The sequence below is a fragment of the Phragmites australis genome, chromosome 8 (genome assembly GCF_958298935.1).
Source record: "Phragmites australis chromosome 8, lpPhrAust1.1, whole genome shotgun sequence".
Classification (NCBI taxonomy): Eukaryota; Viridiplantae; Streptophyta; class Magnoliopsida; order Poales; family Poaceae; genus Phragmites; species Phragmites australis.
Window position 1 is genome coordinate 29,650,712 of NC_084928.1, and position 25,883 is coordinate 29,676,594.

General features: G+C 47.8%; 7 protein-coding genes and 1 long non-coding RNA gene across 13 annotated transcripts; 5 read left to right on the forward strand and 3 right to left on the reverse strand.

Moving 5' to 3' along the window:
* The first annotated feature begins 554 nt into the window (after window positions 1–554).
* On the forward strand, window positions 555–2,602 carry LOC133926966 (GTP-binding nuclear protein Ran-3-like). Of its 4 annotated transcripts, none has more exons than XM_062373157.1 (7): window positions 566–718; window positions 925–994; window positions 1,094–1,150; window positions 1,312–1,429; window positions 1,781–1,960; window positions 2,086–2,160; window positions 2,273–2,602. In XM_062373157.1, the coding sequence occupies exons 5-7, from the start codon at window positions 1,854–1,856 to the stop codon at window positions 2,340–2,342; spliced, it is 252 nt and encodes an 83-aa protein (XP_062229141.1). In that variant the 5' UTR covers window positions 566–718; window positions 925–994; window positions 1,094–1,150; window positions 1,312–1,429; window positions 1,781–1,853; the 3' UTR covers window positions 2,343–2,602. The 4 variants fall into 4 exon arrangements, with proteins under 4 accessions (XP_062229140.1, XP_062229141.1, XP_062229142.1 ...); XM_062373158.1 differs by lacking the exon at window positions 566–718 and adding an exon at window positions 797–813; XM_062373156.1 differs by lacking the exons at window positions 2,086–2,160; window positions 2,273–2,602 and having other exon boundaries at window positions 555–994; window positions 1,781–1,916.
* Window positions 2,603–3,916: 1,314 nt separating this feature from the next.
* On the reverse strand, window positions 3,917–6,072 carry LOC133926964 (DNA-directed RNA polymerases II, IV and V subunit 11-like). Its single transcript, XM_062373153.1, has 5 exons — window positions 6,036–6,072; window positions 5,686–5,775; window positions 5,522–5,600; window positions 5,342–5,437; window positions 3,917–4,845 (listed from the first exon to the last, which is right to left on the reverse strand). The coding sequence occupies exons 2-5, from the start codon at window positions 5,772–5,774 to the stop codon at window positions 4,660–4,662; spliced, it is 450 nt and encodes a 149-aa protein (XP_062229137.1). The 5' UTR covers window position 5,775; window positions 6,036–6,072; the 3' UTR covers window positions 3,917–4,659.
* Window positions 6,073–8,069: 1,997 nt separating this feature from the next.
* On the reverse strand, window positions 8,070–8,563 carry LOC133926969 (uncharacterized). The gene has a single exon (XM_062373160.1). The coding sequence runs from the start codon at window positions 8,555–8,557 to the stop codon at window positions 8,225–8,227; it is 333 nt and encodes a 110-aa protein (XP_062229144.1). The 5' UTR covers window positions 8,558–8,563; the 3' UTR covers window positions 8,070–8,224.
* Window positions 8,564–9,612: 1,049 nt separating this feature from the next.
* On the reverse strand, window positions 9,613–10,160 carry LOC133926967 (uncharacterized). Its single transcript, XM_062373159.1, has one exon. It carries the CDS (start codon window positions 9,943–9,945, stop codon window positions 9,613–9,615), a length of 333 nt encoding a protein of 110 aa, XP_062229143.1. The 5' UTR covers window positions 9,946–10,160.
* Window positions 10,161–11,555: 1,395 nt separating this feature from the next.
* Window positions 11,556–12,459, forward strand: LOC133926965 (uncharacterized). The gene is made up of 2 exons (XM_062373154.1): window positions 11,556–11,954; window positions 12,053–12,459. The coding sequence occupies exons 1-2, from the start codon at window positions 11,656–11,658 to the stop codon at window positions 12,147–12,149; spliced, it is 396 nt and encodes a 131-aa protein (XP_062229138.1). The 5' UTR covers window positions 11,556–11,655; the 3' UTR covers window positions 12,150–12,459.
* A 291-nt stretch (window positions 12,460–12,750) lies between these two features.
* On the forward strand, window positions 12,751–13,751 carry LOC133926971 (uncharacterized). The gene is made up of 4 exons (XR_009911212.1): window positions 12,751–12,952; window positions 13,036–13,147; window positions 13,448–13,550; window positions 13,735–13,751. It is a non-coding gene; the product is annotated as an uncharacterized LOC133926971 (long non-coding RNA).
* A 65-nt stretch (window positions 13,752–13,816) lies between these two features.
* On the forward strand, window positions 13,817–24,111 carry LOC133926960 (26S proteasome regulatory subunit 8 homolog A-like). Of its 3 annotated transcripts, none has more exons than XM_062373147.1 (11): window positions 13,817–13,962; window positions 14,053–14,095; window positions 14,731–14,819; window positions 16,151–16,248; window positions 16,856–17,048; window positions 22,478–22,509; window positions 22,596–22,658; window positions 22,753–22,916; window positions 23,055–23,310; window positions 23,421–23,519; window positions 23,728–24,111. In XM_062373147.1, the coding sequence occupies exons 4-11, from the start codon at window positions 16,156–16,158 to the stop codon at window positions 23,866–23,868; spliced, it is 1,041 nt and encodes a 346-aa protein (XP_062229131.1). In that variant the 5' UTR covers window positions 13,817–13,962; window positions 14,053–14,095; window positions 14,731–14,819; window positions 16,151–16,155; the 3' UTR covers window positions 23,869–24,111. The 3 variants fall into 3 exon arrangements, with proteins under 3 accessions (XP_062229131.1, XP_062229133.1, XP_062229132.1); XM_062373149.1 differs by having other exon boundaries at window positions 17,009–17,048; XM_062373148.1 differs by having other exon boundaries at window positions 13,863–13,962; window positions 14,059–14,095.
* Window positions 17,055–22,470, forward strand: LOC133926962 (uncharacterized). The gene is made up of 2 exons (XM_062373150.1): window positions 17,055–22,241; window positions 22,336–22,470. Exons 1-2 carry the CDS (start codon window positions 21,337–21,339, stop codon window positions 22,397–22,399), a joined length of 969 nt encoding a protein of 322 aa, XP_062229134.1. The 5' UTR covers window positions 17,055–21,336; the 3' UTR covers window positions 22,400–22,470.
* Window positions 24,112–25,883: the final 1,772 nt, after the last annotated feature.

A 25,883-nucleotide genomic window follows, 5' to 3' on the forward strand; every position in this document is an offset into this window, starting at 1 on the left:
GGGGAGAGAAGATAGTGGATGAGATATAGAGTACCTGCTGGAGATGAAAAAATTGAAAGATGCTGTAATAGTGATGAGAGATGTTGTAATAGTATTTTTGAGAATAAAAATTTGAGGTAACTGCTGAAGATAGCCTAACGTCAAGAGGCATAGAAGACGAGGGGCTGGCCAAATCGGCGGGAAGCCTCCGCCTGTGGACGCTCGCGAAACTAAAAAAATGCATATAGGAGATACCGGCCGGCCAGAGTATCCTTGGGCCGTATAGACCAGTCTTGTGGGTTGTATCACCCCTCTAGCTGCGTCCGTGACGATCTCCAACATAAAAGCAATCGAAATTCCTTTACTTGCGCCTCGTAGCTGGCCTAATCAGTGGCCATCGGCCTTTTTTCACTCTCAAGAAAAAATAACAAAAAGGATAGTACGTACCGGTACTGCGTTGGACGAAAGCTAGTTTCCAGATGGGCACGTGTAGGGTCAGGATAAGAATACGTGGCCCCATCCGACGGTGTAGAAAAACGCTTAGGCCTCAAGCTAAGCACTGGCAACGGCGGCGCAGGCGGCTGCGTCGAACCGGAGCAGACCAAACGACGACCGCATATAACCACGGCCGCACCCTCCCAACCCGAACCCTCGCGTCGCCGGCGATCCGATACGTCGTCCGTCGTCTCCGATATAATCGACTCGCCCCTGACCCCAGGCCAAGGCTTCGGCCCCAATGGTGCGCTTCTTTATTCAACATTTGCTGGTTTGTTTGTCCCCTTCGCGGGTTTCGGTCCATTTGGTGTCCAAGTCTCCAGGAGGACCAGGATCGATGTCGTTCTTGGATCCTTGATCCGTTTCACCGCTCCGGATTGTTCTAGTTTGCGCTAAATGTTCTTATATTGCGCTGATTGGTTGGTTGATGTTTGTGTACGGATGGCGCAGGCTCTGCCGAACGCCCAGCCCGTGGACTACCCCAGCTTCAAGCTCGTCCTCGTCGGCGACGGCGGCACCGGTGAGTTGTTCTTCTTACCCTTCGTTTATCGAGCATCGACTCGCATCGTGGCACTGCCTGAATATTTGCTAACCGCCGCGGTCGCGTTCGTTCTTGCAGGGAAGACGACATTCGTGAAGAGGCACGTCACCGGGGAGTTCGAGAAGCGGTACGAACGTAAGGCTCAAACTTTTCCTCAAATCTTGTTCGCAATCGCATAGTTGTATCTCTGTTTCTTGTTGGGGGAAGTTGAAGAATATTGCCTCTCCTGCTGCACGTATTTGCGTGGTAGTCGTCTGATCGATCTGGTTGTTCTTGATCTGCTCGGTGTTTTGCAGCGACGATCGGGGTGGAGGTGCGGCCGCTGGACTTCCACACTAGCCGCGGCAAGATAAGGTTCTCCTGCTGCGACACGGCCGGCCAGGAGAAGTTTGGTGGCCTCCGCGATGGATACTAGTAAGATCCTTCTAATCGATTATTTCTTGATTCAGATGTGCCGACGATATCTTGTTGCAACTAGAAATTTAGTAGTTGCCATCCCGATTTTGCCCGCCAGTAAGTTTAGAGGAAATGCTTAAATAAGTAAGCCACGTGCATTGGTATTAAAGCATTAGCCGAACGCTAATTACATTAGAATCATTTGCCTCACAGTGTCTGGTCTTGTCCAAGAACAAAGATCTGATGATTATCCAAAAACATCGGTAGTACTCATGAGTCCTGAACCATGCTATTTGCTCACCTACCTCTTGTTCCTGTGTCCTGAATCGATCTGATGCATCTCATAATTGGCCAATTGGTATGCATCAGGGTGTGCGAGAACATCCCGATCGTTTTATGCGGCAACAAGGTGGACGTGAAGAACCGTCAGGTGAAGGCCAAAATGGTGACTTTCCACAGGAAGAAGAGCCTCCAGTACTACGAGATCTCCGCCAAGAGCAACTACAACTTCGAGAAGCCCTTCCTCTACCTTGCAAGGAAGCTCACAGGGTGGGTGATTGCTGCGACTCTTGCATTGCTGCATTGCATCACCAGTGTACACCTGCCTCAAGTCGTGAATACTATGCCGGCTCTAATGAAACAATTAACAATGTGACGAATGATTTGAAATGCAGGGACATGAACCTCCGATTTGTCGAAGAGACAGCCCTCCCCGCTGAAGTCTCCGTGGACCTCACCGCGCAGAGGCAGTAAGTGACCAAATATAGCCAACATTTTTATCAGAAAACGACTGTGATTTCACTACAGTTTATAATGTTGACTGCTTTCTTTTTTGCTGCCGGGATATCTTTTTGTGTGCAGGATTGAGGCAGAGATGGCAGCCGCAGCAGCGATGCCCCTGCCGGATGAGGACGACGATAACATGGACTGAGCTTAGCCAGAGGCGACCAGGCTGCCGTAGTTTGGTTCTAGCTTAGTATAGATGGTTTTAAGAGAGGCTTATATCTCCGTTTCAGAATTTCTTTCAGTAGCGTTAGGTGAAGCTGGTTTAATTCTGTAGTAGCTCTCGTCTACTCTCTCGGTGATTGCTAATGTCAGTTCGTCTCTTGGAGATATCTTGGAAGAGTTGTTGTTGGCTTGTGGCTTGAGTAAACAGAAGGCATTCTAATGGAAGGTTAAGTTTCTTCGTTATATTCAGCAGACTGGATCAATATATATGGTGTCATTCCGCTGGGCGCGCACGGGACCAAGCCCGTGCCACAGCCATCGGAGCTCAGGCTGCGCGCCGAGGACGACCGCAAGTGTGCGGCTGCAATGCACGCACAGCCATGCTGCCGCATCGTCTCGGCTTACCGGCATTTACAGCAGTGCCCGTAGAACCTCTCCCTCTCAACTTTGTAACATAGGTCCTGTTTGTGATAGTTTTTTTTTCTAAGGAGTTTTTCTGATAAGCTAATTTTTCTAAGAAGCAGCTGTATAAAGAATCTGCTAGTTGAAGAAACTGGCCGTTTGGGAACTTAAATTTCTTTAGAGAGATTGTCTGTCCTGAGTATGTAATAACTAATATACTCCTGGATAGTATAATGACTCGTCTGTTTACTGATTAATGTAGATATCGTTGTTTTTATTTGTTTTTTGTATTTAAAGATGAAAACAGTCTAGTACTAGTAATTTCATATAAAGGTAAAATTCATTTCACCCACAATATAAAGGACGAGCTCATGGATTGGAGATGGAAAGTGATTCTAAATCAGTCTCAAATCTTGGGCGAAGATCAAATTGTGGGTGAAAAGAACAGAGGACTGGAATATTTCAGTATCTAGAAGTTGCCACCTTGGTGCAAGTACATCTTGATCTTTCTTTTCTGCCCTGTACTCCAAATCATTACAAGATGATCAAGAGAGTAAAAACTTGTATTCATATGCATACGACTACTTGTATTGATGACACAAGGTACAACAAAAGAAATCAGGGCCAAAGCCTATTTCTGAAATGTGGTCAGTGGTCACTCGTGCAGTTGGCCAGCAGCATATCAGAAATAGCGCACTGAAAAGCCAGAGCCTCTCAACTTGCTTACTGCTGATTTTTATTTTTATTTCAGAAAAGAAAGATGATGCAAACAAGAGGACATGTCAAGTTTCCAGCTTGAAGCCGATATCCTTAGTGACGAAGAAATTTTGAAGTTTTTCACTGCCGCAACGAGTAGCACATCAACTCGGTATGCTCTTGAAACATTGAACATCCATGCACTTCACAACGGCCACCTCAGTATGCTCTTGAAACGTTGAACATCCATGCACTTCACAACGGTCACCGGCCGTATCTTCGTTGAGAGACAAGGGACACCCCAAGCATCGTGGTGATTCTAAACCAACGAAGGACTAAATAACCCAAAAGGGGATAAAACCGCCGAAACGGGCATAAACGAAACACAAATCTGATTCTTCTGAGAAAGTGGAATACAAATTTTCCTAGAATCCCCCTGAAGGATGTCGACCCTGTAGAAGACGAGGAAGGGACAAAAGACTCTTCATGACAGTATCACCGTGGAGGAAACTAGATAACTATAGCTATAACACTAGTAACTATCGGGGGGGGGGGGGCGAGACACCCTCCTACTCTAACGTTAGGAGGCATAAAAGGTGAGGGGCTGGCCAAATCGACGGTGAGAAAGCTCTAACATCAGGAGGCATAGAAGGTGAGGGGCTGGACCCTCACGAAACTTTAAAAAAATGCATATGGGAGGTACCAGCCGGCTAGAGTGTCCTTGGGCCGTATAGACCAGTCTTGTGGGTTGTATCACCCCTCTAGCTGCGTCCATGACGATCTTCAACATAAAAGCAATCGAAATTCCTTTCCTTGCGCCTCGTAGCTAGCCTAATCAGTGGCCATTGACGTTTTTTCACTCTCAAGAAAAAAAAACAAAAAAGATAGTACGTACCGATATTGTGTTGGACAAAAGCTAGTTTTCCAGATGCGCACGTGTAGGGCCAGGATAAGAATACGTGGCCACATCCGACGGTGTAGAAAACTGCTTAGGCCTCAAGCTAAGCACCGGCAACCGCGACGCAAGCGGTTGCGTCGAACCAAAGCAGACCAAACGACGACCGTATATAACCACGGCCGCACCCTCCCAACCAGAACCCTCGTGTCACCGGCAATCCGATACGTCGTCCGCCGTCTCCGATATCGTCGACTCGTCCCTGACCCCAGGCCAAGGCTTCGGCCCCAATGGTGCGCTTGTTTATTCAACATTTGCTGGTTTGTTTGTCCCCTTCGCGGGTTTTGGTCCATTTGGTGTCCAAGTCTCCAGGAGGATCAGGATCGATGTCGTTCTTGGATCCTTGATCCGTTTCACCGCTCCAGATTGTTCTAGTTCTTGGATCCTCGATATCGTTCTTGGTGTGCAAATCGTTCGTCAGCATTTGGCACTTCTTCATATCATAAAGCAAAAAATAGCAGTACTGTCAATAGCAGGATTGTCAAGAGGACAACATTGGGTAGGAGTATGCAGTCACATATACAAGGCATGTATAGGCCCAAATTTTTTCTTAAGTATCTCTAGCAAGTTTCACATGAATATTTATAGCATGTAAACTAACACCATGCCTAAACTCTTAAATCCCATATTCCCATGGCATGGCTGCTTCCAACATCATAATCTCAATTGAACAGTAAAAGAGTGTATTAATGTTTATTAAGTTTGTCGGGTCAAACAATCACCACATCTGAAATCTCATAATCAGTGTATCAAAGAACTTCCCATGAAATGTAATAGCAACAGAAGCAGAAGGCACTTTGTTTTATACAGTAGAATCAAGTTAAACTGTTCCTTTTCATTTCCCCCCTTACTATTCCATGACATAACGGTGCATTACACGAAAACTCGAAAAGTAATTAAGAGCTCGGGTGAGTATATCAGAAACAGACCTCAAAAGCTTGCTTGAGGTACTCAAGCTCCTTGTCAAGATCATTGATTGCCTGGGTGTAGGCTTGTGTCGGGGAGGACTGGCTTGTAGTATGGATCTGTCCACACATCAAAATATGAGACACTATCTGAGTAAACCTTGACAAAAGAAAATAATTAGCAAAATAGAACTTGCATCATACCCTAACAATAATCTTGTACTGAAGAGGGTGAGGGAGCTTATAGCCAGCAAAGAGCACATTTGGGTCCCTGTGTAGCTGCCTGCCAGAATCTCACACCCATATGGGCATTGCAAGAAACATAAAAGAAGAGGACAAGAAATGCCAAAAAAATTTGTTGTGCTTACATGCGAAGGATGTTGCCAATGGTGTGGTCCTCACGCTCGATGGTGAACGATGCAGCATTCACAATCTTTGTATCCCTCTCATACGACATCCTGCATGGATAATTACCAGTATCACAGTCATTGCGTAAGTAATTGTGCAATGAGAAAAGGCTACTATAAGTCTCAATTGAATCTTAGCTGTAGAAAAGATTGAAACGGCAGATATAACTGCTAACATAAGCAACTGTAGCATTGCATGAACTATGTGTCTCACTGCTTTCTATCAAAAACAAGCTATACCCACATAGATCAAACGAAACAATGGTCTGCATAAATCTTGGGCCAAATGAGGGGACTGGGGGAAGACTCACTTCTTGGTGCCTTCGGACACGACAAAGCCTCTGGCAGACTTCGAGCTATCCTACGAAGGGGGAGGGTGGGAGATCATCCCCAACACTGCAATTTCGCAACCTCTTCTTCATTCTCCAACTGACGCTAATATAGCAAAATTCGGCTAAATTACAACACACCAACCCTAGGTGCATTAAATGATAACATCAATTAGCATTGCCTAGTTATCAACTGTAGGCAAACCAACTTAACAATAGCACCCTACACATCTCAAACAACACATGAACACAAGTTCCCTCATCGCATATTGCAGTCACCACCCCACTTCTCAACAGAAATATCAATGACACAATATCAGCACGTTTCATAGCCATAACCCATTGGAGGGCTACTTCAGCGGTGAATGGAAAGAATAAACATAAGTTTAATCTACTAACAGAGTAGAGCATAGGGACAGATAAGCAGGATAATCAGAACAAAATAAATACAGAGAGAAGTTTGGATTTTTCTTCCACTCGCCATATTTTGCTCAAAGGATTGAAGCAGATTGGAAATACTTATTTTTCAAAAGTCAGCTGAGTAGCCTGCCTACATGCTAGGCACCTCCATCCCACCAAGTGCCAAATCACCACCTTTGCCAAGCCCACCTAAGCGGCCGCCAGGCCCATTTAATCAGCAATTAGGCACTAGGCGCCAACCCGCTACCTACCTAGCGCTTTAAAACACTGTAAAAAAGACAAATGTTCAATCCTTTCAAGGTTGGTGACCGTTTTGACCATTCAGTCATGGATGCTTTAGCATGTGAACTAGATTTTCATTTGAGACCAAACTAAGTTTCTGGTAATATTGTTTCCTCCAAAAGGAAGTTATGTTACTCGGCGCCTTGGACTAGCCACCCCTTACAGGGTATAAAAGATGCTTGACTCGTAACAAGATATATGTAATGGTCAGTCCTATAATTTTCTAGAACAAATAGAATGTATAAACGTTTATTGGAGCAGTTGGAATGAACAACTGCCAACTTTTGCAAGAGGTAGCTCATGAGGTAAATTTAGCCCACTAGTCAATCCCACTTCAGCGTTAAATCATCATCACAACACAAATTGCGCCTCCCACAAATATCGGTTCACTTGAAACTAAATTCATAATATAACGCTCCCACACGCAGCCTAACCAACGCCTAGAACTAAAATCACACAGATACGAGCCGTCCGTTGCATCACAACAACCCACATCCCGATCCCAACCACGATGCTAGAAGAAAAACGGAATGAGTAGAGCGGAGGGAGGATCGCTTACCCTTGCTGACGCTGATGAGGAAGTAGCCGTCGGGCGTGACGGGGCTGTAGAAGAGGTCCACCACGAGCCGCGAGTGGCCGTGGCACACCAGCGGGACCGCCATCTTCTTCTTCTCCATCGCTTCGATTCGCTCCCCTTCCCCCGGCGAAACACCTAGCCCGACGAATCGACTCCGGCGATGGATGGCCCTTAATTGCGGCGCCCTCGCGCGCCCTAACCCTAGCTCTGATCAAAGAGAGAGAAAATTGGGGGAAAATCGGAGGAAAATCTAATCGCGAGGATCGGCGCGGGGTAGGGTGATCCGGATCCGCAGGGTTAGATCTGCACAGGAGCTTTATTGGGCAGATGGATCCGCTGGGGCGGGAGGGAGGGAGGGAGTCGGGGGATGAGGCCGGCCTCCTAGGGGAGTGGGAAGTTGGGGAAGAAGGCGGAGGTCGCTTTATACAGAGGCAGGCGAGTCGAGACGAAGCTGCACGCGCTCGAACCTTGTGGCCTTGTCGGTCTGGGATCGTGGTCTAACGGTTCAGATTCATCGTGTGGGCGTTTTGTAGATCCGTGGGCCGAACGGTGTTACAGTTCCATGGGCTTTCAGATGGAGGAAGGGTCGAGGGGCCAGGCCATTTTCTCTTTATTACTGGTGGATCTCGTCTTCCCCGGCCGCGGACGGCCCACTGCGCTCGGCACAAAAACAGAGTACTCTCCTCTGGTGTTTCATGAAAAGAGTTCAGGATTCATTTTGGAGGCAAAGCTACAATCATCATTATTCATTAAAGAAGCCTTTTGATGGGAGAAGTTCAAACGTGACAGCTGAAAGAAATTGCTGGACGGTATAGCATGCGGTATGTAGGATGCAGATGGGGAACGACACGAACAGAGTCCAAATGTGCTCTGCCTCCTTGGTCATGGATTCTCAAAGACCGCCAAGCAAGTGCCTGCGGAGCGCCCTCGCGAGATTGGCGCCGGCTGCCGCGAGCCTGGGGAACTGCCGGGCGACGAGCGACAGCATCGCAAGCGCCGCGCCGAGCAGCCAGAGGACGAAGGCGAGGAGTACGTGCTCCGCGTTGCCGGACGCGGCCGCGTCTGTGCCCAGCTGGTGCGTGAGGACGATGGCGCCGAGCAGCATGATGACACGGCCGGAGTCGATGAGCAGCTGCTGGCGGTGGCGACCGATCGCGGGGTCGCGCCCGTCCACTGCGGGCTGCCCGGTGAGACGTCGGAGGTAGCGGACTAGTGGGGCCGCCATGATTGCTTGCCGGCTTGCCGCTGTATGCCTGTATCTGCGTGATCTAGGACTGTCTTGGTGGTGAGCGTGGTTCGTGGAGGACTCCCAGATGCATTATATAGGCTTTGTCGACGGGAAAATTGCTAAAAGTGATAGACAGGTGTGGGTCCGCATCGAGTTTGTGTTGGTCCGCATCGAGTTCTCTTCCGCTCGTGACTTTTCTTCCGCTCTTTTTTCCCTTGCGCCGACAGGTGGACGCATGCCCGGCGCAACGCCCCCACTCCCTTCCCCGTCACCGTGTTCCCGTGCAATTTCCATTCCGCCCGGGCCGACTGGTGGACCATCCATCCGCGCCTCTCTCCTCTCCAGTCTCCCAACCCGAGCCGACGACGGCACCTCCGCTCCCACTTTCCCTGACCCCCTCGTGCTCCTCGCCTCCTCCCCACCACCTCACGACTCTGCTGCCTCCCCGCCGCCCCCTCCAGGCCCGCTGTCGGATCTCTCTTTTGGGGTCACCTCGTGTAGCTCATACCAGTCCCTGGATCAGTAGCTGGTACGCACGAACTACAACAGAAATAGACATCACAGTCATACATCGAATAAATACGATAATAGAGTACAACACAGAGTTCATTACAACAGAAACCCGTAGGCATAAATTAATCAAACCCTCGAAGCACAGCGGAAATACACAAAAGCAACCCAAGCCCTACAGGCAGCTTGAGTGCAGACGAAACCGGCTTCTCTAATCTTTATCTTCTCTTTCGACGAAATCAACCTCTGGATCATCTGGATCCACAATTAGCAAGTGTGAGTACATAAGGTACTCAGCAAGTCCTACCTCAAAGGGGAAAATTAGATGCTTAAAGGTAGATCAAGGATAAGGCTATAGAGTCTTTTAGGTTTTGCAGAAAGCTAGTTTTATTGATGCAAGGTTCATTTTGCAAAGACTAACTTTTAATAAAAACACTTCCGAATAGAAATACATGAGTTGAGCTTAGGGGGGTTGACGGCCCTGGGGGAGATACATCCGTCCCGCCAGTCCAAATGTGCTCTGCCTCCTTGGTCATGGATTCTCAAAGACCGCCAAGCAAGTGCCTGCGGAGCGCCCTCGCGAGATTGGCGCCGGCTGCCGCGAGCCTGGGGAACTGCCGGGCGACGAGCGACAGCATCGCAAGCGCCGCGCCGAGCAGCCAGAGGACGAAGGCGAGGAGCACGTGCTCCGCGTTGCCGGACGCGGCCGCGCCTGTGCCCAGCTGGTGCGTGAGGACGATGGCGCCGAGCAGCATGATGACGCGGCCGGAGTCGATGAGCAGCTGCTGGCGGTGGCGACCGATAGCGGGGTCGCGCCCGTCCACTGCGGGCTGCCCGGTGAGACGTCGGAGGTAGCGGACTAGTGGGGCAGCCATGATTGCTTGCCGCTCTGCCGCTGTATGCCTGTATCTGCGTGATCAGTACTGTCTTGGTGGTGAGCGTGGTTCGTGGAGGGCTCCCAGATGCGCCGGCGGCTATATATACAGGTGGCCTGCCCCACTATTCCACAGCTAGTAGAAAAGGCTTTGTCGACGGCACATTGCTAAAAGTTTGAATGTGTTATTGGTTGATGCCACTCCAAACTGGACATATCCTCCTGGTGTGGAGAGCGACTTATGCCCATTCTTTTTAGTATCTCCTACTTTTATTAGTATAAAGTACTTTTGATCTGCCTCCCGCATTCGCCGCACCCTGCAACTCCTTCGAGTCCGCACTCTGTAACTTTCGCATCCGCTTCGTGCTCCTGCGTGGCTCTGCTCATCAGGATTCGCGTCCGCTCCTGCTCCTGGGTGGGTTAACACACTCGTCCGCTCCTGTTCCTGGGTGGGTCACACACTCTTGTCTCTCCTCATCAGGATTCGCGTCCGCTTCTTGCTCCTGGGTGGGTACACCCTCTTGGCTCTCCTCAAACCAGCTTATCGTTCCGATTCGATTTCAGAAACCAAACGGTAACTAAATTTAAATTAAAAAATTTAAAAAAAATCATATTTTTTTTAAGAAAAACTAGAGTCAATTCTAAGATCTTCTGTAAAAAAAAATTCAAAAATAATATCGTTTGCATCATATTCTATACGGAGGAAGTTTAAAAAATGAAAAAATTGAAACGTGCGACTCAGTTATTAACTCATGGTAAGAAAAAGGTTAACATACAAACATATATTTTTCTTGTGTAAAATGTATCTTAAGAGGATTTTTAAAATTGATTTCACTTCATTTAGAGTTTTATTAATTACTCCATGATTTTTACAAAGTTCACAAGCATAAGGTGAATATATTAAGAAACGGCATTGTAATTAAATTTTGCATACCACCATTATTTTTCCTATATAAAGCATAAGTATAAATAAACTAACAAAAGTGGCTTCATTAATTTTGAAGGTGTGATGGGTCAGTTATAAATTAATCTAGTCGCAACACATTTACACATTCCTGCATGTTACAATAACTAATTTATTAATTCATGTATTTTTAAAAGACATAGGATCATATAAAAAGACTAACAAAATTAATTTCATAATTTTTGGATTAGCAAAGAGTAAACTATGTATTTAACTTGGTTTAATAAATACATTTTCTCACAGAAAATTTTAATTTTTTTATGATTATAAATATTTTTATCATGTAGATCATGTTACAAGGAAAATAAAAAATTGTTTAATTTGATTTGAAGCTCAAATAAATTAGTTATTGATTTTACAAGATTAAACTAATTTTTATATTTTTTAAACTTCACTAAAAATCGAAAAAACCGAACGGTTACCGACAATACGAAAAATTCAAAAAAATCGCTTGATAAATCAAGAAAATCGTTCGGTAACCGGTCGTTACCAAACAAAAAATCTGACATTTTTTTTTCAAATTTCAAATTTTAGTAAATAAATTTTGTGCAAATTTCAACCAAATTTTAAACTGTTATCGCGATAACAGTACATTTTCGGTTACTGTACCGTTTAAAAAACTGTAAATTGAACCTGCTCCCCACCCAAACGGCCTCCGGCATCTCCCTCAACCAGTCCCCCGCAACCGGGCCAGCGCGCCGCACCTCCATCGTCCCAACCCCAGCCACGCCGCCATTGCCTATCCTCATGCCCCGGCCCCCGCCCCCGGGGCCAGGCAGCCCGTCCCCCTCTCAGATCGGCCCAGCCACGATGTCGCCTCCCCCCTTCCCCTCCCTCCGCCGCCACCCGGCCCTGTTCCCCTCTCAGATCGGCCTAGCCACGACGCCGCCGTGCCAAGCCAACCTGCAACGCCTCGAGTCCATGGCCTTCAGCGCCATCTCCTTCAAGGAGCTCCTCAGCCACTGCGGCAAGGCGCTCAGCGTCTACGCGTGCCACGCCGACGCCATCCAGACCCGCCTCGCCTCCTTCGGCTACGAGCCCCCCCGGTAACAACGCGAAAAAATCCTACCACTTCATTTCGTCGCCCAAGCTACGCGGCGTTTGTTTCGTTCGGTTGAGAACCGCTGTTGGTGCGCTACCGGAGGTGGAGCCTGCGACAGATGTGGAGGTGGAAGATGGAGACGTCGGGGAGCTTATGGGGCCTGGGAATAGCTGCTTCGGTGGGTCAAGTTCAGTGCTGACATCCAGTAGGGGGCGGTTCCAAGACGACGACACATTATATCCTTCTCGTTGGGTTTGATTTTGTTCCGACTAATAGATTTTTGGTTGCTTCTGGTGTGAACATATAATACAACATTCTAACTGATGGAATGAGTAGATTCTGCATCTCGAGATGCGTCGGCTCCAAATAGAGGCACTAGGTAACAATGCTTCGAATTGTAAGAGCTTGTTTCTTTAGAAGTTTGAGGAGCTATTTATACCTGAGACCTGAGATAACTTATTATCTATTTCTCTCAAAACTCTGTCACTAGCTGCTACTCTTCATCACTAGGAAGTAGGAACTGTATTGTGTTCTTTCTTGACTACTAATGAGATTTGAGGAGTCCATGTCACTGAAGAATCTTGGGCATTCGGATGCTTGTCTAGCAACTCTTTCCTCTAAAGGTACACAACACGATAATTTTGCTACTTCAACTGGTTAAATCGCATTATGTATTTAGTATTAGTATTTCTTGCTGGCTGCTCATTGTTGTGTTGAATTATGATAATTTGTTGGGATTTTCCAGCCACTGATTTCGCTGGAAGCTCAAAGAAGCTCTGCAAGAAACCTGAAAGGTAAATGAAGGAATTGCATACATATATCTATTGCTATCTGCTCTCCCGGTTTCCCCTTTGTTCTTTTTTTAACTTCTGATGTCTCTTATTTTATATCTTTAAACTGACCAATTTGTTTAATGCTCTATACTGTTCGGTGCTGATGACGGCCAAAAAATTGTCAAGGAAACTGACTTCATACCTCCCCAAACTGAAACAAATGGTCAAGGTGATTAGCAAGAATGTCTTGAGGTTTTAATGACTTGTTAATTCTTGCTTATTCTGATTTTTTCTGCTGTTGACTCCATGAAGGTAATGCTTTCCGAGTAATGATAAGGGCATTGAAAGAGGAGTATGAGCGACTTCCTCCTTACATCGAGACTCTAGCATCATGGGAGGTCTGGATTTCTTTAGCTACTTGGGAGTAGGGAGTTCTTCCCATAGTATTTTTTGCATATTGGCTATTTATAGTCGCAAATTACAGCATGCAGTCCTTGAGATTTAGTAGATTACTATAAGAAAACCACTTGAAGGAAAATATTCTGCAACGCCTTTGCATCCTTTTTCAACAAGTAGTTGTTTGTTTTCGTCATTGCATTCTTGATCATCAATCGACCTGCGGCTTCGTGATTCATGACCCATGACACTAGCTGTGTTGTGTTAGTCATGCTACCTCAAAGCAATTTATTGTATCCCTTACTTTTGTGCCTTTTCTTTGCATCAGGAATTGCAGGAGGCAGTGTCCAAACTAAATTCATACTTCGGTGGTGACAAAGCTCAGGGAAGCATTGCATTGAATCAAGATGATGTCGGAGCAATTGGGTTGGGTATGTGCACTTACTGCTCTTAGCCCGTAGATTAGAAAATATCAATTGTTATAGCATGCTAAACAAAATCTTTTTGTCCATGAAAATTTGATTACTGTTCCATTGATGCATGCTCTTGACAAATTTCAGCTGTTAAATGTAGCTAATGTTTTGTGGTGTTTCCTTCCACTTCTGTTCCTTGTAGGGCGCAAAGGAAGATCCTACCTGCTTATCCTGCTGCAGCTGAATCAATTGACTATGGAGACAATTGATGGATATAACTTTTACACCCTACACAAGAACATCGCCTAGGCAGATTTTCAGAGAACTTGGGGAACACAGAAGGGTACAATTTTTCAGAAAATCTGGGGTAAACAGAAGGAGAAGACTTCCAGAAAATGGAGGAAGATCTGCAGACACAAAGGGAGATTCTGTGAGCTTCTCATCAAACAGTTTCACTTTCTATTTTCTTTCTTTACATATTTTAGTGAGTAGTGAGATTTTTTTCTTGGTCTTATCCTAGAGGCAGTTGACATGCAGAAACTCAAAGGCTTGACTACTATTGGGTAAGAATGTTGATCTTACATTATCTCATGAGTTGTTGTCTTTTCTTTAAAATCGTAATATAAAGTGCTGTAGTTCTATTGAATCTCAATGGTGAAATGATTTCTTGGGTTAACGAGCATGTTGGCTTTACTGTGCTTTCTCTCATGCTAAATTATGTAATGTGGATGAGTACCATCTTTATTGCACTCAGTACACCCAGCACTAATCAAATTTTGATGCCACTTAGCCCCTGTAGTCTGACGAGAAATGTTACAGGATTTTATCTGACATGCACATTAAATCAATGAAGAATATCTTGCTATTTGCATTGAGAGATGACTTATTTTCATGGACATGATGTTTGTATGACATTCTGGCCTCAACATGTTTTTTTATCACTTTATAAGATCTATATATTGATATATGCTGATTGCTGAACTGTCTATTTGGTTATCTGTGCCTATTTTTGTTAAGATCCTTTTAGTTGTAGGATGATAGGTTCCAACATTTATCCATATGTATACATATATCTTAGCAAAGTTAGCAAAGCATGCATATGCACATCCACATCCTTTTGCTTGTACTCAACCCATACCCAACATATTTCTACGATGATTCACTGTAATGAAATGCTGCTTGTACTTGAATTTATCAGATGGAAATATTTTAGCAACAGCAACTGGCCAGTTGACAACCTTTGATACTTCTGACAACAAAAAGATTCAAAAATTCTTTGGACATCCGGTGAGTGTCTTTTCTTCTCTCGTTTACTGGTGTTACTCTTCTGAGACTAGCTGTTTATGCCTAGCTTCTCATAATTCATACACGCATAGATACATTTTAGGTGGCTGCGAGGAGCATGGTTTTTAGCAATGATGGCCAGTATGTTATGTCATCTGGCATTGGAGAACGCTATATTGCTATTTGGAAATTGTGTGGTCGTAAAACTCAGAGCTAGCCTCAGAAGAGTAACCAATGTTGCATTCAATTGCTCTAAAAATTGCGGGCGACAATCGTCTAATTCTGCAATTTTTTCAAATAGACATCTATTTTTACTTTTTTTTATTTTCCAAATATATAAAAATAAAAAAGACCGAGAAGGCTACCTCTATATGACCCAGAATCGATCGAAGCCCACCAAGCCCACGAAAGCAGCTCCTCATCGAAACCAAACTCGAACATACGACCAAACCGTGGCGACACGATTACCGAATCGCGGCGATGGCGACGGTGGCGATGGACGTCTCGCAGCCCTCGGCGCTGGTGACGAGCCGGCGGCAGCGAAGGAGAGGGGCAGAGGCGAGGGGCTGCGGCGGTACTACCAGTAGCACCTCCATGACCTGGAGCTCGCGCTCCCGCAGAAGATCGACGATCTCAGCCGCCTCGAGGCTGGGCGGAACGACCTCAACTCCTGAGGAGCGTACCGCACCGATCCCCTGAAACCCTAATCTCTCTCCTCCTAGCACGTTGTCGGTCGATCTCCTGGATTGATTTGATTCGGAGCGTGTGGAGTAGTACCCAAAAGACGATCCACTGAATCGTGTTCTCAATTCATGTTTAATCCAAGTAATCACGTGTTGGGGTTTTAATCGGTGGCGTTTAACTACGCTTCTCCATGTTTCAAGTGTCCTTGCTGTGGGGAATTGCTGTTCTTGTTTTATTCCTTGTTTTTCATGCTGGAGATTGATGAATTTTGTTAGTCTACGTAGTCCAGACTCTGGGGATGGTTACATCTCGTTTCAGAATTGAAACTTACCTACTGTTACGACACTGAACTTTGTTCAATTAGCTGCTGAAAATCTCCTTATGTTGTCAATTTCACGCGGCTCCCATGGTTAAATTCCACTACTTTACTGTGCCAAGTCATTAGCTTTTATCAACTAAAAAAAGGCATTAGCTTTTATCATGTTATTTGCACTGAGAATCCATGGAATACTTTATCTCTGAGATAAGGTGGTGATTCTACGCATTATTGTGTATATAATATGTCAATAAGGATTTTTGGTATGACCGTATGAACCATGTTATAATTGCTGACCACCCTCAATCTTTGTCTTGCAATTTTGGCATTGCAGTTAAAATGCATCGGGAAGAGTTGCAATTGCTTCAAGAACCAGGTTCACATGTTGGTGAGGTTGTGAAGGTTATGAGGAAGTCAAAGGTTCTTGTGAAGGTACATCTCCTTTCTTTCTTTACTTTTTTTTATGCAGTGTAGGAATATGTCAGTCTTGCCTTGGCATAATGGAAGAAGCACAGTATTTCATTCATGGCTATATACTCTTTTCTTGATTGAGCATTACTTTTATATGACAAGAACAATTACCTCCTTTCTACAACATCCAAAACTGTGCTATTAAAAAATAATACATGCAAACTAGGATAGAGATGCATTATCTGATTTTCTAATGTGCAGAGAAGATGCAATTGTGCAAACATTTAGTACTTGGTCATGTGACTAAATAGGGAATGGAATAGAAACCGGAGTGATGCTTTATCTATGGCATTCATCTTCGGTTTCAGAAACCAGACATTCATCATTTGACATGAAATACTACTTTTGATTTCTGTGAAAATATCCATAATTGAAAGCTGATATATAGTCGCTGAAAACCAAGGGAGTTCGTAAAAAAATTATTTGCCTATTCACTTCCCCTGTTTTCCTTTTGTTTTTGCATACGGTGGTTAAAAGTATGATCCTTATTATATTAGATGTATTGGCATGGGAGCTCTGAGTTTCCACTCATCCTACTCTAGTTAACTAGTTAGTTGCAATCTCTCAGGTGCATCCAGAAGGCAAATATATCGTAGATGTTGATAAAAGTATCGATATTACAAAAATCACACCTTCCACAAGAGTTGCTCTTCGAAGTGGCAGCTATATACTTCATCTTATCCTGCCCAGTAGAGTCGATCCGTTGGTTAATCTTATGAAGGTTGAGAAGGTTCCTGATTCTACATATGTTATGATTGGTGGTCTTTGAAAGAGATTGTATTTGTGTGGAAAAAGGTAATTGATTAGATGAGATGCCGGGTTACACATATATAGGGCTGAGGAGATCTTGAGGTTTATAGAAACACCACCAATCAAGGATCTCCTCATATCTCTCTAACCAACTATGACTGGGTCGGCCGGCTGAACACGTCCAGGCACTGGACCCACACACACATGTACACGGCAATGTCTAACACGCCCCCGCAGTCGAATTGTCGGTAGAACAGACGTTTAGACTGGACCGGAACTCCGTAAAGACTGACGAAGGCAGTCCCTTGGTGAAGATGTCGGCGAACTGAGACGTCGTAGGGACGTGAAGAACACGGACATCACCAAGTGCAACGCGCTCCCGAACAAAGTGTAGGTCGATCTCCACATGTTTGGTGCGCTGGTGCTGAACGGGGTTTGAAGACATGTAGACTGTGCTGATGTTATCGTAGTACACCAGAGTTGTCTTGCGCAGAGGGGTGTGCAGCTCAGACAACAGTTGGCGTAACCAGGTAGCTTCAGCAACGGCATTGGCGACCGCTCGATACTCAGCCTCAGCACTGGAGCGGGAAACTGTATTCTGACGCTTGGACAACCACGAGACCAGATTGTCACCCAGAAATACCGCATAGCCAGAGGTGGACTTGCGAGTGTCAGGACAACCAGCCCAATCAGCATCAGAATAGACAACCAAGTCGGACTGAGAAGAGGGGCGCACAAACAGGCCCATATGCAGGGTGCCGCGGACGTAACGCAGAATGCGCTTGAGAGTGGCAAGATGAGGCTCCCGTGGATCATGCATATGAAGGCAGACTTGCTGAACTGCATAGGAAATATCCGGCCTGGTGAAGGTCAGATACTGAAGGGCGCCCGCAAGACTGCGAAAGTCCGTCGGATCAGACACTGGAGCGCCATCCGCAGAGAGCTTCGGATTCACATCAACCGGCGTTGAGCAAGGCTTGCAGTCAACCATTCCAGCACGCTCTAGAATCTCAATCATATACTGCCGCTGAGAGAGAAAGAGACCGGAGCCTGTGTGCTGTACATGCATACCCAGGAAATGATGAAGACCGCCTAAGTCCTTCATGGAGAACTCCTGCTGAAGGGCATCAATAATGCGCCGCAGTAAACCCGTAGAGGAGGCTGTCAGCACAATGTCGTCGACATAAAGCAGGAGATAGGCAGTATCCGCTCCACGGTGATAGACGAAAAGAGACGTGTCTGACTTGGCTTCAATGAAACCGAGCCGCAGGAGGTGAGAGGCAAATCTGCTGTACCATGCGCGGGGCGCCTGCTTCAGTCCATAGATAGAGCGATTGAGCCGACAAACGTAATCAGGATGAGCAGTCCTCAAATCCGGAAGGCTGAGCGCAATAAACTGTCTCGGACAAAGTGCCGTGGAGGAAGGCATTGTTGACATCGAGCTGATGGATGGGCCAGGAGCGTGAGACAGCCAAAGAGAGGACAGTCCGTACAGTGGCTGGCTTGACGACGGGACTGAACGTCTCTGCAAAATCAACACCGGGTCGCTAGGTGAAGCCACGAAGAACCCAGCGTGCCTTGTAACGCTCAAGAGAACCATCTGCTTTGAATTTGTGCTTGAATACCCATTTGCCCGTCACCACATTGGACCGAGGTGGTCGAGGAAGGAGAGCCCATGTGTGGTTGGACAGAAGCGCTGAGTATTCGGCCTCCATGGCGGCTCGCCAGTTCGGATCGGCGAGTGCAGCGCGGTAGCTCCGGGGAATGGGTGACAGTTGTGCAGCCTCAAACAGTGCGGGCTGGCGAAAGCCGCGCTTGCCACACGTGACCATGTCATGTTGGTTGGTCACAGGGGGGACTGGCACTGCACCGGTAGGAAGGGGCGCCGGAGCTGGAGAACCGACCGCCGGGACGGGCGACGGGGCGGGAGCCGGCGCTGGGGAAGCTATCGGGGCCGGGGCCGGTGTCGGAGAAGCCGCCGGAGCCGGGGCCGGGCGCTGGGAGTAGATGAGGCCGCGGTACCGGCCAGTGACCGGTGGGCAACCCCCACTGGCGGGCGACGAAGCGGAGACCGCGTGGGGCGGTGAAGCGGAGGCCCGTGGCAGGGGCCCAATAGGCGGCCCAGCATGGGACCGAGCGAACGGCGGCCCAGCAGGGGGCCGAACAGGTGGCCATGACGGGAGCGGGGCCAAGGCTAGCGCTTCAGCTGCCGGGCCTTGGGCCATGACGCCGGGGGCGCGGTGGGCCGCACCAGAGGGGGAGCCCTGAGCTCCAGTAGTGCCAGCCGCATGTGGCGATGCGGGGATGGCACCAGAATGTCCTGCAGAGGAAAAAGGTGGTGACAGCGCAAGGGGAGCCGGCATCGGGTTAGAAGAATCCTCCAAAAAATCAAATGCCGCACGTGGGGGGGGGGAGAGGGGTCCTCAGAAAAGGGAAAAGAGGACTCCTCGAAAACCACATGGCGCGAGATGATGACCCGGTTTGTGTGACGATCAAGGCAAAGATATCCCTTGTGGTGCGGGGAATAGCCAAGGAAAACACATAAGGAGGAGCGGGGGGCTAATTTGTGAGGGGCTGTGGCGGAAAGGTTAGGGTAACACTTGCAACCAAAAACCCGAAGATGCTCGTACGAGGGATGAGACCCGAGAAGGGCGAAGTGAGGTGTAGAGAAGTTGAGAGTTTTGGTTGGAAGAATGTTAAGGAGATACGTGGCAGTGCTGAGAGCCGCAGCCCAAAAGGTGGGGGGGATGCTGGCCTGAAACAGCAGAGAGCGAACGATATTATTAGTGGTGCAAATGATGCGTTCAGCTTTACCGTTCTGGGCCGAAGTGTAGGGACACGACATGCGAAGGTGAATGCCGTGGGATAGGAAGAATGTGCGGGCGCTGAAGTTGTCGAATTCGCGGCCGTTGTCGCACTGAACTCCCTGAATGGGGACCCCAAACTGTGTGCGAACATAAGCAAAAAAGTTAGAGAGGGTGGTGAAAGTGTCAGACTTTAGGCGCAAAGGAAATGTCCAAAGGTAATGAGAGCAGTCGTCAAGAATAACCAGATAATACTTGTGACCAGAGATGCTAGTGACAGGAGATGTCCAAAGATCACAATGAATTAACTGAAAATTGCGTGTAGCCCGCGAAGACGACGCATGAAAGGGTAGACGGGTATGGCGACCTAGCTGACAAGCATGACAAAGAGTATCGCTAGCACTTTTATTACAAGAAATAGCGGATGAATGGGCTAGTTTTGACAAAACTTCATGTCCGGGGTGCCCAAGACGCTGATGCCAAAAGCGAGGAGGAGGTGGACGCATGAAGAGCAGAAGCCGGGAGCCACAAGGGGTAGAGGGGTCTGAAGCTATCACATCTGACGATTTCCCTCCGAGTAGGAAGATCCTTCACAGAACAGCCAAAGGGGTCAAACTCCACAGAACAGTTGTTATCAGAGGTAAACTGGCGAACAGAAATGAGGTCTTTAATAAGGTTCGGAGAAACAAGCACATTATTGAGACGAAGTTTATGAGAAAGGTGTGATGCCAGTGGAAGTAACTGGAATAAGGTTCCCGTTACCGACAACGATGTTAGAAGGAGAATGACAAGATGAAGTAATAGTGTGCGAGAGGATACCAGCATCGGAGGTCATATGATTAGTGGCACCGGAATCGAAATACCACTCATGTTGCGGTGGCTGCTGTAGGGTCATGGTCTGGAAATTGGCCGCTAGGGCCTGTTGATCCCACCCTGCCGCGGGTGGGCCGTACGGCGCGACGGGAGGCGGGACGCCCCACTGACCGGCCCACTGCCCGTGTGGTCCAGCAGCAAGCAGGGCGTGGGGCGGTTGGGCCGGCCCAGCGGGAGGATGAGGCGCGGTGGGAGCCTGCGGCCCGGGCCACATGTGGATCGACCCGGACCACGGGTTATAGAGGTTGGGCCAGACGCCGGTGGGAGCCTGTCCCGCAGCGCCCCTGGAGGCAGCAGAGCCGGCGCCGCCGCTGTTGCCACCGGAGCCCTGGGTGGTGCGGCCGCCGCGCTTGCCGCGTTGGCCACGCTGCTGGGGGGCGCCGCCGCCAAATCCGCCACCGGAGCTGCCCCCGGAGGCCGCCTGTTGGGGGAAACGCCGGGGCGGCTGTGACGGCGGGGGCCGAGAAGCGGCTGACGGCGGGTTGGGGACGGGCGGCTTGGGGCTGCCGGTCCCCGAGGCAGCAAGAGCCGCGGCGGGGGCGGCCTTGTCCATGGTGAGCTCCTCCAACCGCAGGTCGTCGCGAACCTGCAGGAAGGAGGGGAATGGATTGCTGCGGCGGAGATGGAGGCCGATGGCGGTGAAGCGCTCGTTGAGGCCTCGGATGATGTTGAGGACGAGGGTGTGGTCAGTGATGTGTTCGCCGAGGTCGCGGAGGTCCTCGGCCATCCGCTTGTAGCGGCGGCAATACTCGGCGACGGGGAGATCTCCCTGCTGGAAGGCTCGAAACTCCTGGTCGGCGTAGAGGGCGCGGGTGGTACGATTCCCGAGAAACTGGGACTCGATGGCGAGCCAGGTGACACGGGCAGTGGCACCGCGCTGGGAGACGGTGTCGGCGAGATCGTCGGAGATGGTGCCGAGGAGCCAGGTGTGGACGACTCAATCCATGCGCACCTAGTCCAGGGAGGTGGGCGCGACGTCGTCGGAGAGGACGTGGCGCTCCAAGGAGAACTTCCCGACGGTGAGGAGGAACGACTCGCGCCACCGGGCGTAGAAGGTGGAGGTGACGTCGAGGAGCAGCGGCACGAGGGCGCGGATGTTCTGCACGGCGACGGCCTGAGCGTGCAGGTTCAGGAGAGCCGCGGCCTCATGTTGAAGAAGGGCTGCGTCGAAGGCGGGAAGATCGCCGGCGTCGGCGGCGGCGTCCTCGTCGCGGGGGGGCTCCGCGGCCGCGCGCTCACGGGCAGCGCGGTCGAGGGCGTCGCGAAGGCGAGCATCGGCCGCGTCGCGCTCGGTTTGAGCAAGGGCGGCCTCGCGCTCTGCTTCCGCCGCGCGGGCGAGAGTGGCGTCGCGGTTGGCCTTGGCCGCGCGCTCGCGGTCCTCCTGTGCAGCTCGAGCCTCCTCATCGCACTGGAGGGCAGCAGCGTCGGCGGCGGGATCCTGAGGGGCGGCGGGATCGCCTGGCAGCGGCGAGTTGGCCATGGAGCAGCGCCGGAGGAGATGGCGCGCTGGGTGCGGAAGAGAAGCAGGTATAAAACCTAGACTACTGATACCATGAAAGAGATTGTATTTGTGTGGAAACAGGTAATTGATTAGATGAGATGCCGGGTTACACATATATAGGGCTGAGGAGATCTTGAGGTTTATAGAAACACCACCAATCAAGGATCTCCTCGTATCTCTCTAACCAACTATGACTGGGTCGGCCGGCTGAACACGTCCAGGCACTGGACCCACACACACATGTACACGGCAATGTCTAACAGTCTTGACCAGCAAATTAAAGAGATCAAAGAGGTTTGTAAAGAATTTCATTGCACACATCAGTTGTATTGTACATTTGTACTATTGTTAGCAGTCTGGCTTAATAACTCAATTTTCAGGTCATCGAGCTTCCAATTAAGCATCCTGAGCTGCTTGAGAGTCTTGGAGTTGCCCAACCAAAGGTTAGGTTTTTTTTTACCATTTTATATTTTGTTTGACATCAGTTGAGTCATTATTCCATGGATAATATATTAATATTTATCCTTCATGCTTCAGGGTGTCCTTCTCTATGGCCCTCCAGGTACTGGAAAAACTTTACTTGCTCGTGCAGTTGCTCATCACACAGACTGCACCTTCATTAGGGTGTCAGGTTCTGAGCTTGTTCAGAAGTACATTGGAGAGGGTTCCCGGATGGTTCGTGAACTTTTTGTGATGGCTAGGTAACCGTTCTCAGTTCATTTTTGCATTCAATTTTCACTGTTACTCCAATAGGGTTGTAAGAAAATTCCTTGTATTAAACGTATACATAGTTTACATTGTCCAACAGGCATAATTATCTCAGTTTTTATTTTTGATAGGGAACATGCACCATCCATTATATTTATGGATGAAGTAGACTCCATTGGATCTGCTAGGATGGAGTCGGGATCTGGCAATGGTTATAGTGAGGTTCAGCAAACCATGCTTGAGCTTCTAAACCAACTTGATGGTTTTGAAGCATCAAACAAGATTAAGGTTCTTATGGCGAGAAACAGGATAGACATTTTGGATCAAACTCTCCTGAGGCCTGGGCTCATTGATAGGAAGATTGTATTTCCAAATCCTAATGAATTTGTAAGTGATTCAATACTCAGTGCAGTATTTGTTCCCGATCAATTAAGTTCATACTGTCTAATTTCATCAGTGCTAATGTTTTACTAACCTATAATCTTCTGCTCTTTCAGTCCCACTTTGATATATTGAAGATAATGAACTTGATGCGCGGCATTGATCTGAAGAAGATCGCTGAGAAGATGAACGGAGCATCAGGTGCAGAGCTAAAGGTGAGTATATGTGTCATTTATACTTTGTAGTCCAACATCTGGATTTCTAAAGCATACCCTCACAAGCTGAGAAAACATTTCTGAATGGATCATTACATGATAAAACACACTACTATGTATTGAACAATACATAATAATCATTCTTTTGATGCAGTTAAATACCATCCTGCACAGGAACTCACCATGATTTTGGCTTTTGGTATTCCAGGCTGTTTGCACAGAAGCCGGAATGTTTGCCCTTCTGGAGAGAAGGGTGCACGTCACTCAGGAGGATTTCGAGATGGCAGTGGCGAAGATGATGAAGAAGGATTCGGAGAAGAACATGTCACTGCGGAAGCTCTGGAAGTGAAGCTCACGTCTCGGCGGCACCCTGGCTTCAGCTGCCCATGTCGAAACAGCTGAAGCGAATAGCGCCGCGCGTTGCCGGGATCAGCTGTGAGATTCTGAAAAATGTTTCTCGTGCGCGAAAGCTGAAACCTATGGATGTCGTGTGGCATAGCAGCTTGAAAGTTAAATTTGTTTTACTGAATCGTCCGTCAAAGAGGGTGTGAGATGGAAATCAGTTGCTCGCGTGGCTTCGCCCTTTCGTCGCTTCTGCTTTTTCAGCAGTGTTCGCCTGTTAGGTTGTGGCCGAAGCAAGGACTAGCCAGAGCTCTTAGTATGGCCAGCTTTTTTTCTCCCATCCCATCTTGGACGGGCCCAGAAGCTTTTCTCGTGACTCGTGGGAGAAGACATCGGCAAGCTTCTATTTCTAAACGGAAACGCCCAAAATTCTGTGGAAAGCCGTATTCGATGAAAGTCGTATGTACTAGATAATCTGGAATGCGACGTGGCATCAGAATTCTAAACATCTTGAATCGGATTCTCTCTTCTCAGAGAGCTTGAGAGTGAAATGAGTGTGATTTGTTGGTCTTAATATGCTAAATTACCAGCTAGTAAAGCATAAGTGGCGGAAAAACTAGACGGAATTCCTTTGGTCTAATTTAGACTCTTTCTATGAAAGAGTGAGGAGACCTTATCCACAACTCCGAAATTGATTTTTGGAGGTTGATAGTTTATTTGTTGAAGAGACCGGCCGAGCGTTAGCGATGGGCTACTGTTTCTGACCGAACAGTGTGGCGGGCGAAGGCCACAAATGTGGAGCCAGTAGCATGCTATGACGCAGCAGGATGCTCAGGCATCGAAGACCGTGAAGAACGCCATTTTTTCTTTTTTCCCCCTCTTTTGAACCTCGCCATTAACATTAAGGCTATACCATCCTATCCCGCCAGAAAAGAAGAAAGGCCAGTCTTTGCTTTGGCAAAAAGAGAAGGAGCTCTTGTTTTTGAGACGCAAATGTGTCCTCACTCGGCCAGCCGCGAGCGCGAGTTGCTCGGTTTTCCAATTGCTCATGCAATCTCGTTGTGTGACGCGCTGAGTCTGCGGTGCGACGGTGTGAGCAAGCACTTCGTGTTTAGTCGTCTCCCGGCTGGTCCGCCGAGTCGCTACAGTCAACCTTTTAAAAAAATTTACTAGATAATATTTTGAACTTAGACAGAACGGAACGTAACTTTTCTTATTTTTAAACATATCGTCCGTTGAAAAGATGATAGATTTGTTTTTAAAAATCTACCAGCCGTTATAGTTTTGCAATTTTTAAATGGATGTTTATTTTTGAAATAAAAAATTCTGCATTTTTCTTTTGAGAAATTGGGTTGTATTTCATACATATATACGAAGTATTATATTGTAGTTCTTACAAAGACATCTCTGGAAAAAAAAACTCATATCTTGGTCCTTACAATGATCTTCCGGCCGTCTTTGCCATCGGCGATCAGCAGCCACATGATGAATCCATGCCACACCAAAGATTGGCAAGAGGACATGTCAAGTTTGCAGCTTGAAGCCGATACCCTTTGTGACGAAGAAATTTTGAAGTTTTTCACTACCGCAACGAGTAGCACATCAACTCGGTACGCTCTTGAAACGTTGAACATCCATGCACTTCACAACGGCCACCGCCGTATCTCCGTTGAGAGACAAGGGACACCCTAAACATCGTGGTGATTCTGAACCAACGAAGGATTAAATAACCCAAAAGGGGAGAAAATCGCCGAAGCGGGGAGAAAATCGCCGAAGCAGGGTATAAACGAAACTCAAATCTGATTCTTCTGGGAAAGTGGAATACAAATTTTAAGGATACCGGCCCTAGAGAAGACGAGGAAGGGACAAAAGACTCTTCGTAACCATATCACCGTGAAGAAAACTAGATTAGAAACTAGATAACTATAGCTATAATACCAGTAACTATCGTGGGGCGGGACACCCTCCTACTCTAACGTCAGGAGGCATAGAAGGCGAGGGGCTTGCCAAATCGGCGGTGAG

Coding starts and splice junctions, on each gene's coding strand:
- LOC133926966 (XM_062373155.1), top strand. CDS start 1,655: ATGATTATCCAAAAACATCG. Junction 1,675..1,780: donor ATGATTATCCAAAAACATCG/GTAGTACTCATG, acceptor GGTATGCATCAG/GGTGTGCGAGAACATCCCGA. Junction 1,961..2,085: donor CTTGCAAGGAAGCTCACAGG/GTGGGTGATTGC, acceptor TTTGAAATGCAG/GGACATGAACCTCCGATTTG.
- LOC133926964 (XM_062373153.1), bottom strand. CDS start 5,774: ATGTCGTATGAGAGGGATACAAAGATTGTGAATGCTGCATCGTTCACC. Junction 5,438..5,521: donor AGTACAAGATTATTGTTAGG/GTATGATGCAAG, acceptor ATGTGTGGACAG/ATCCATACTACAAGCCAGTC. Junction 4,846..5,341: donor ACCTCAAGCAAGCTTTTGAG/GTCTGTTTCTGA, acceptor TATGATATGAAG/AAGTGCCAAATGCTGACGAA.
- LOC133926969 (XM_062373160.1), bottom strand. CDS start 8,557: ATGGCGGCCCCACTAGTCCGCTACCTCCGACGTCTCACCGGGCAGCCC.
- LOC133926967 (XM_062373159.1), bottom strand. CDS start 9,945: ATGGCTGCCCCACTAGTCCGCTACCTCCGACGTCTCACCGGGCAGCCC.
- LOC133926965 (XM_062373154.1), top strand. CDS start 11,656: ATGCCCCGGCCCCCGCCCCCGGGGCCAGGCAGCCCGTCCCCCTCTCAG. Junction 11,955..12,052: donor TTCGGCTACGAGCCCCCCCG/GTAACAACGCGA, acceptor GCGCTACCGGAG/GTGGAGCCTGCGACAGATGT.
- LOC133926960 (XM_062373147.1), top strand. CDS start 16,156: ATGCATCGGGAAGAGTTGCAATTGCTTCAAGAACCAGGTTCACATGTT. Junction 17,049..22,477: donor TACATATGTTATGATTGGTG/GTCTTTGAAAGA, acceptor CAATGTCTAACA/GTCTTGACCAGCAAATTAAA. Junction 22,510..22,595: donor AAATTAAAGAGATCAAAGAG/GTTTGTAAAGAA, acceptor CTCAATTTTCAG/GTCATCGAGCTTCCAATTAA.
- LOC133926962 (XM_062373150.1), top strand. CDS start 21,337: ATGGAGGCCGATGGCGGTGAAGCGCTCGTTGAGGCCTCGGATGATGTT. Junction 22,242..22,335: donor TGGGTGCGGAAGAGAAGCAG/GTATAAAACCTA, acceptor ACACATATATAG/GGCTGAGGAGATCTTGAGGT.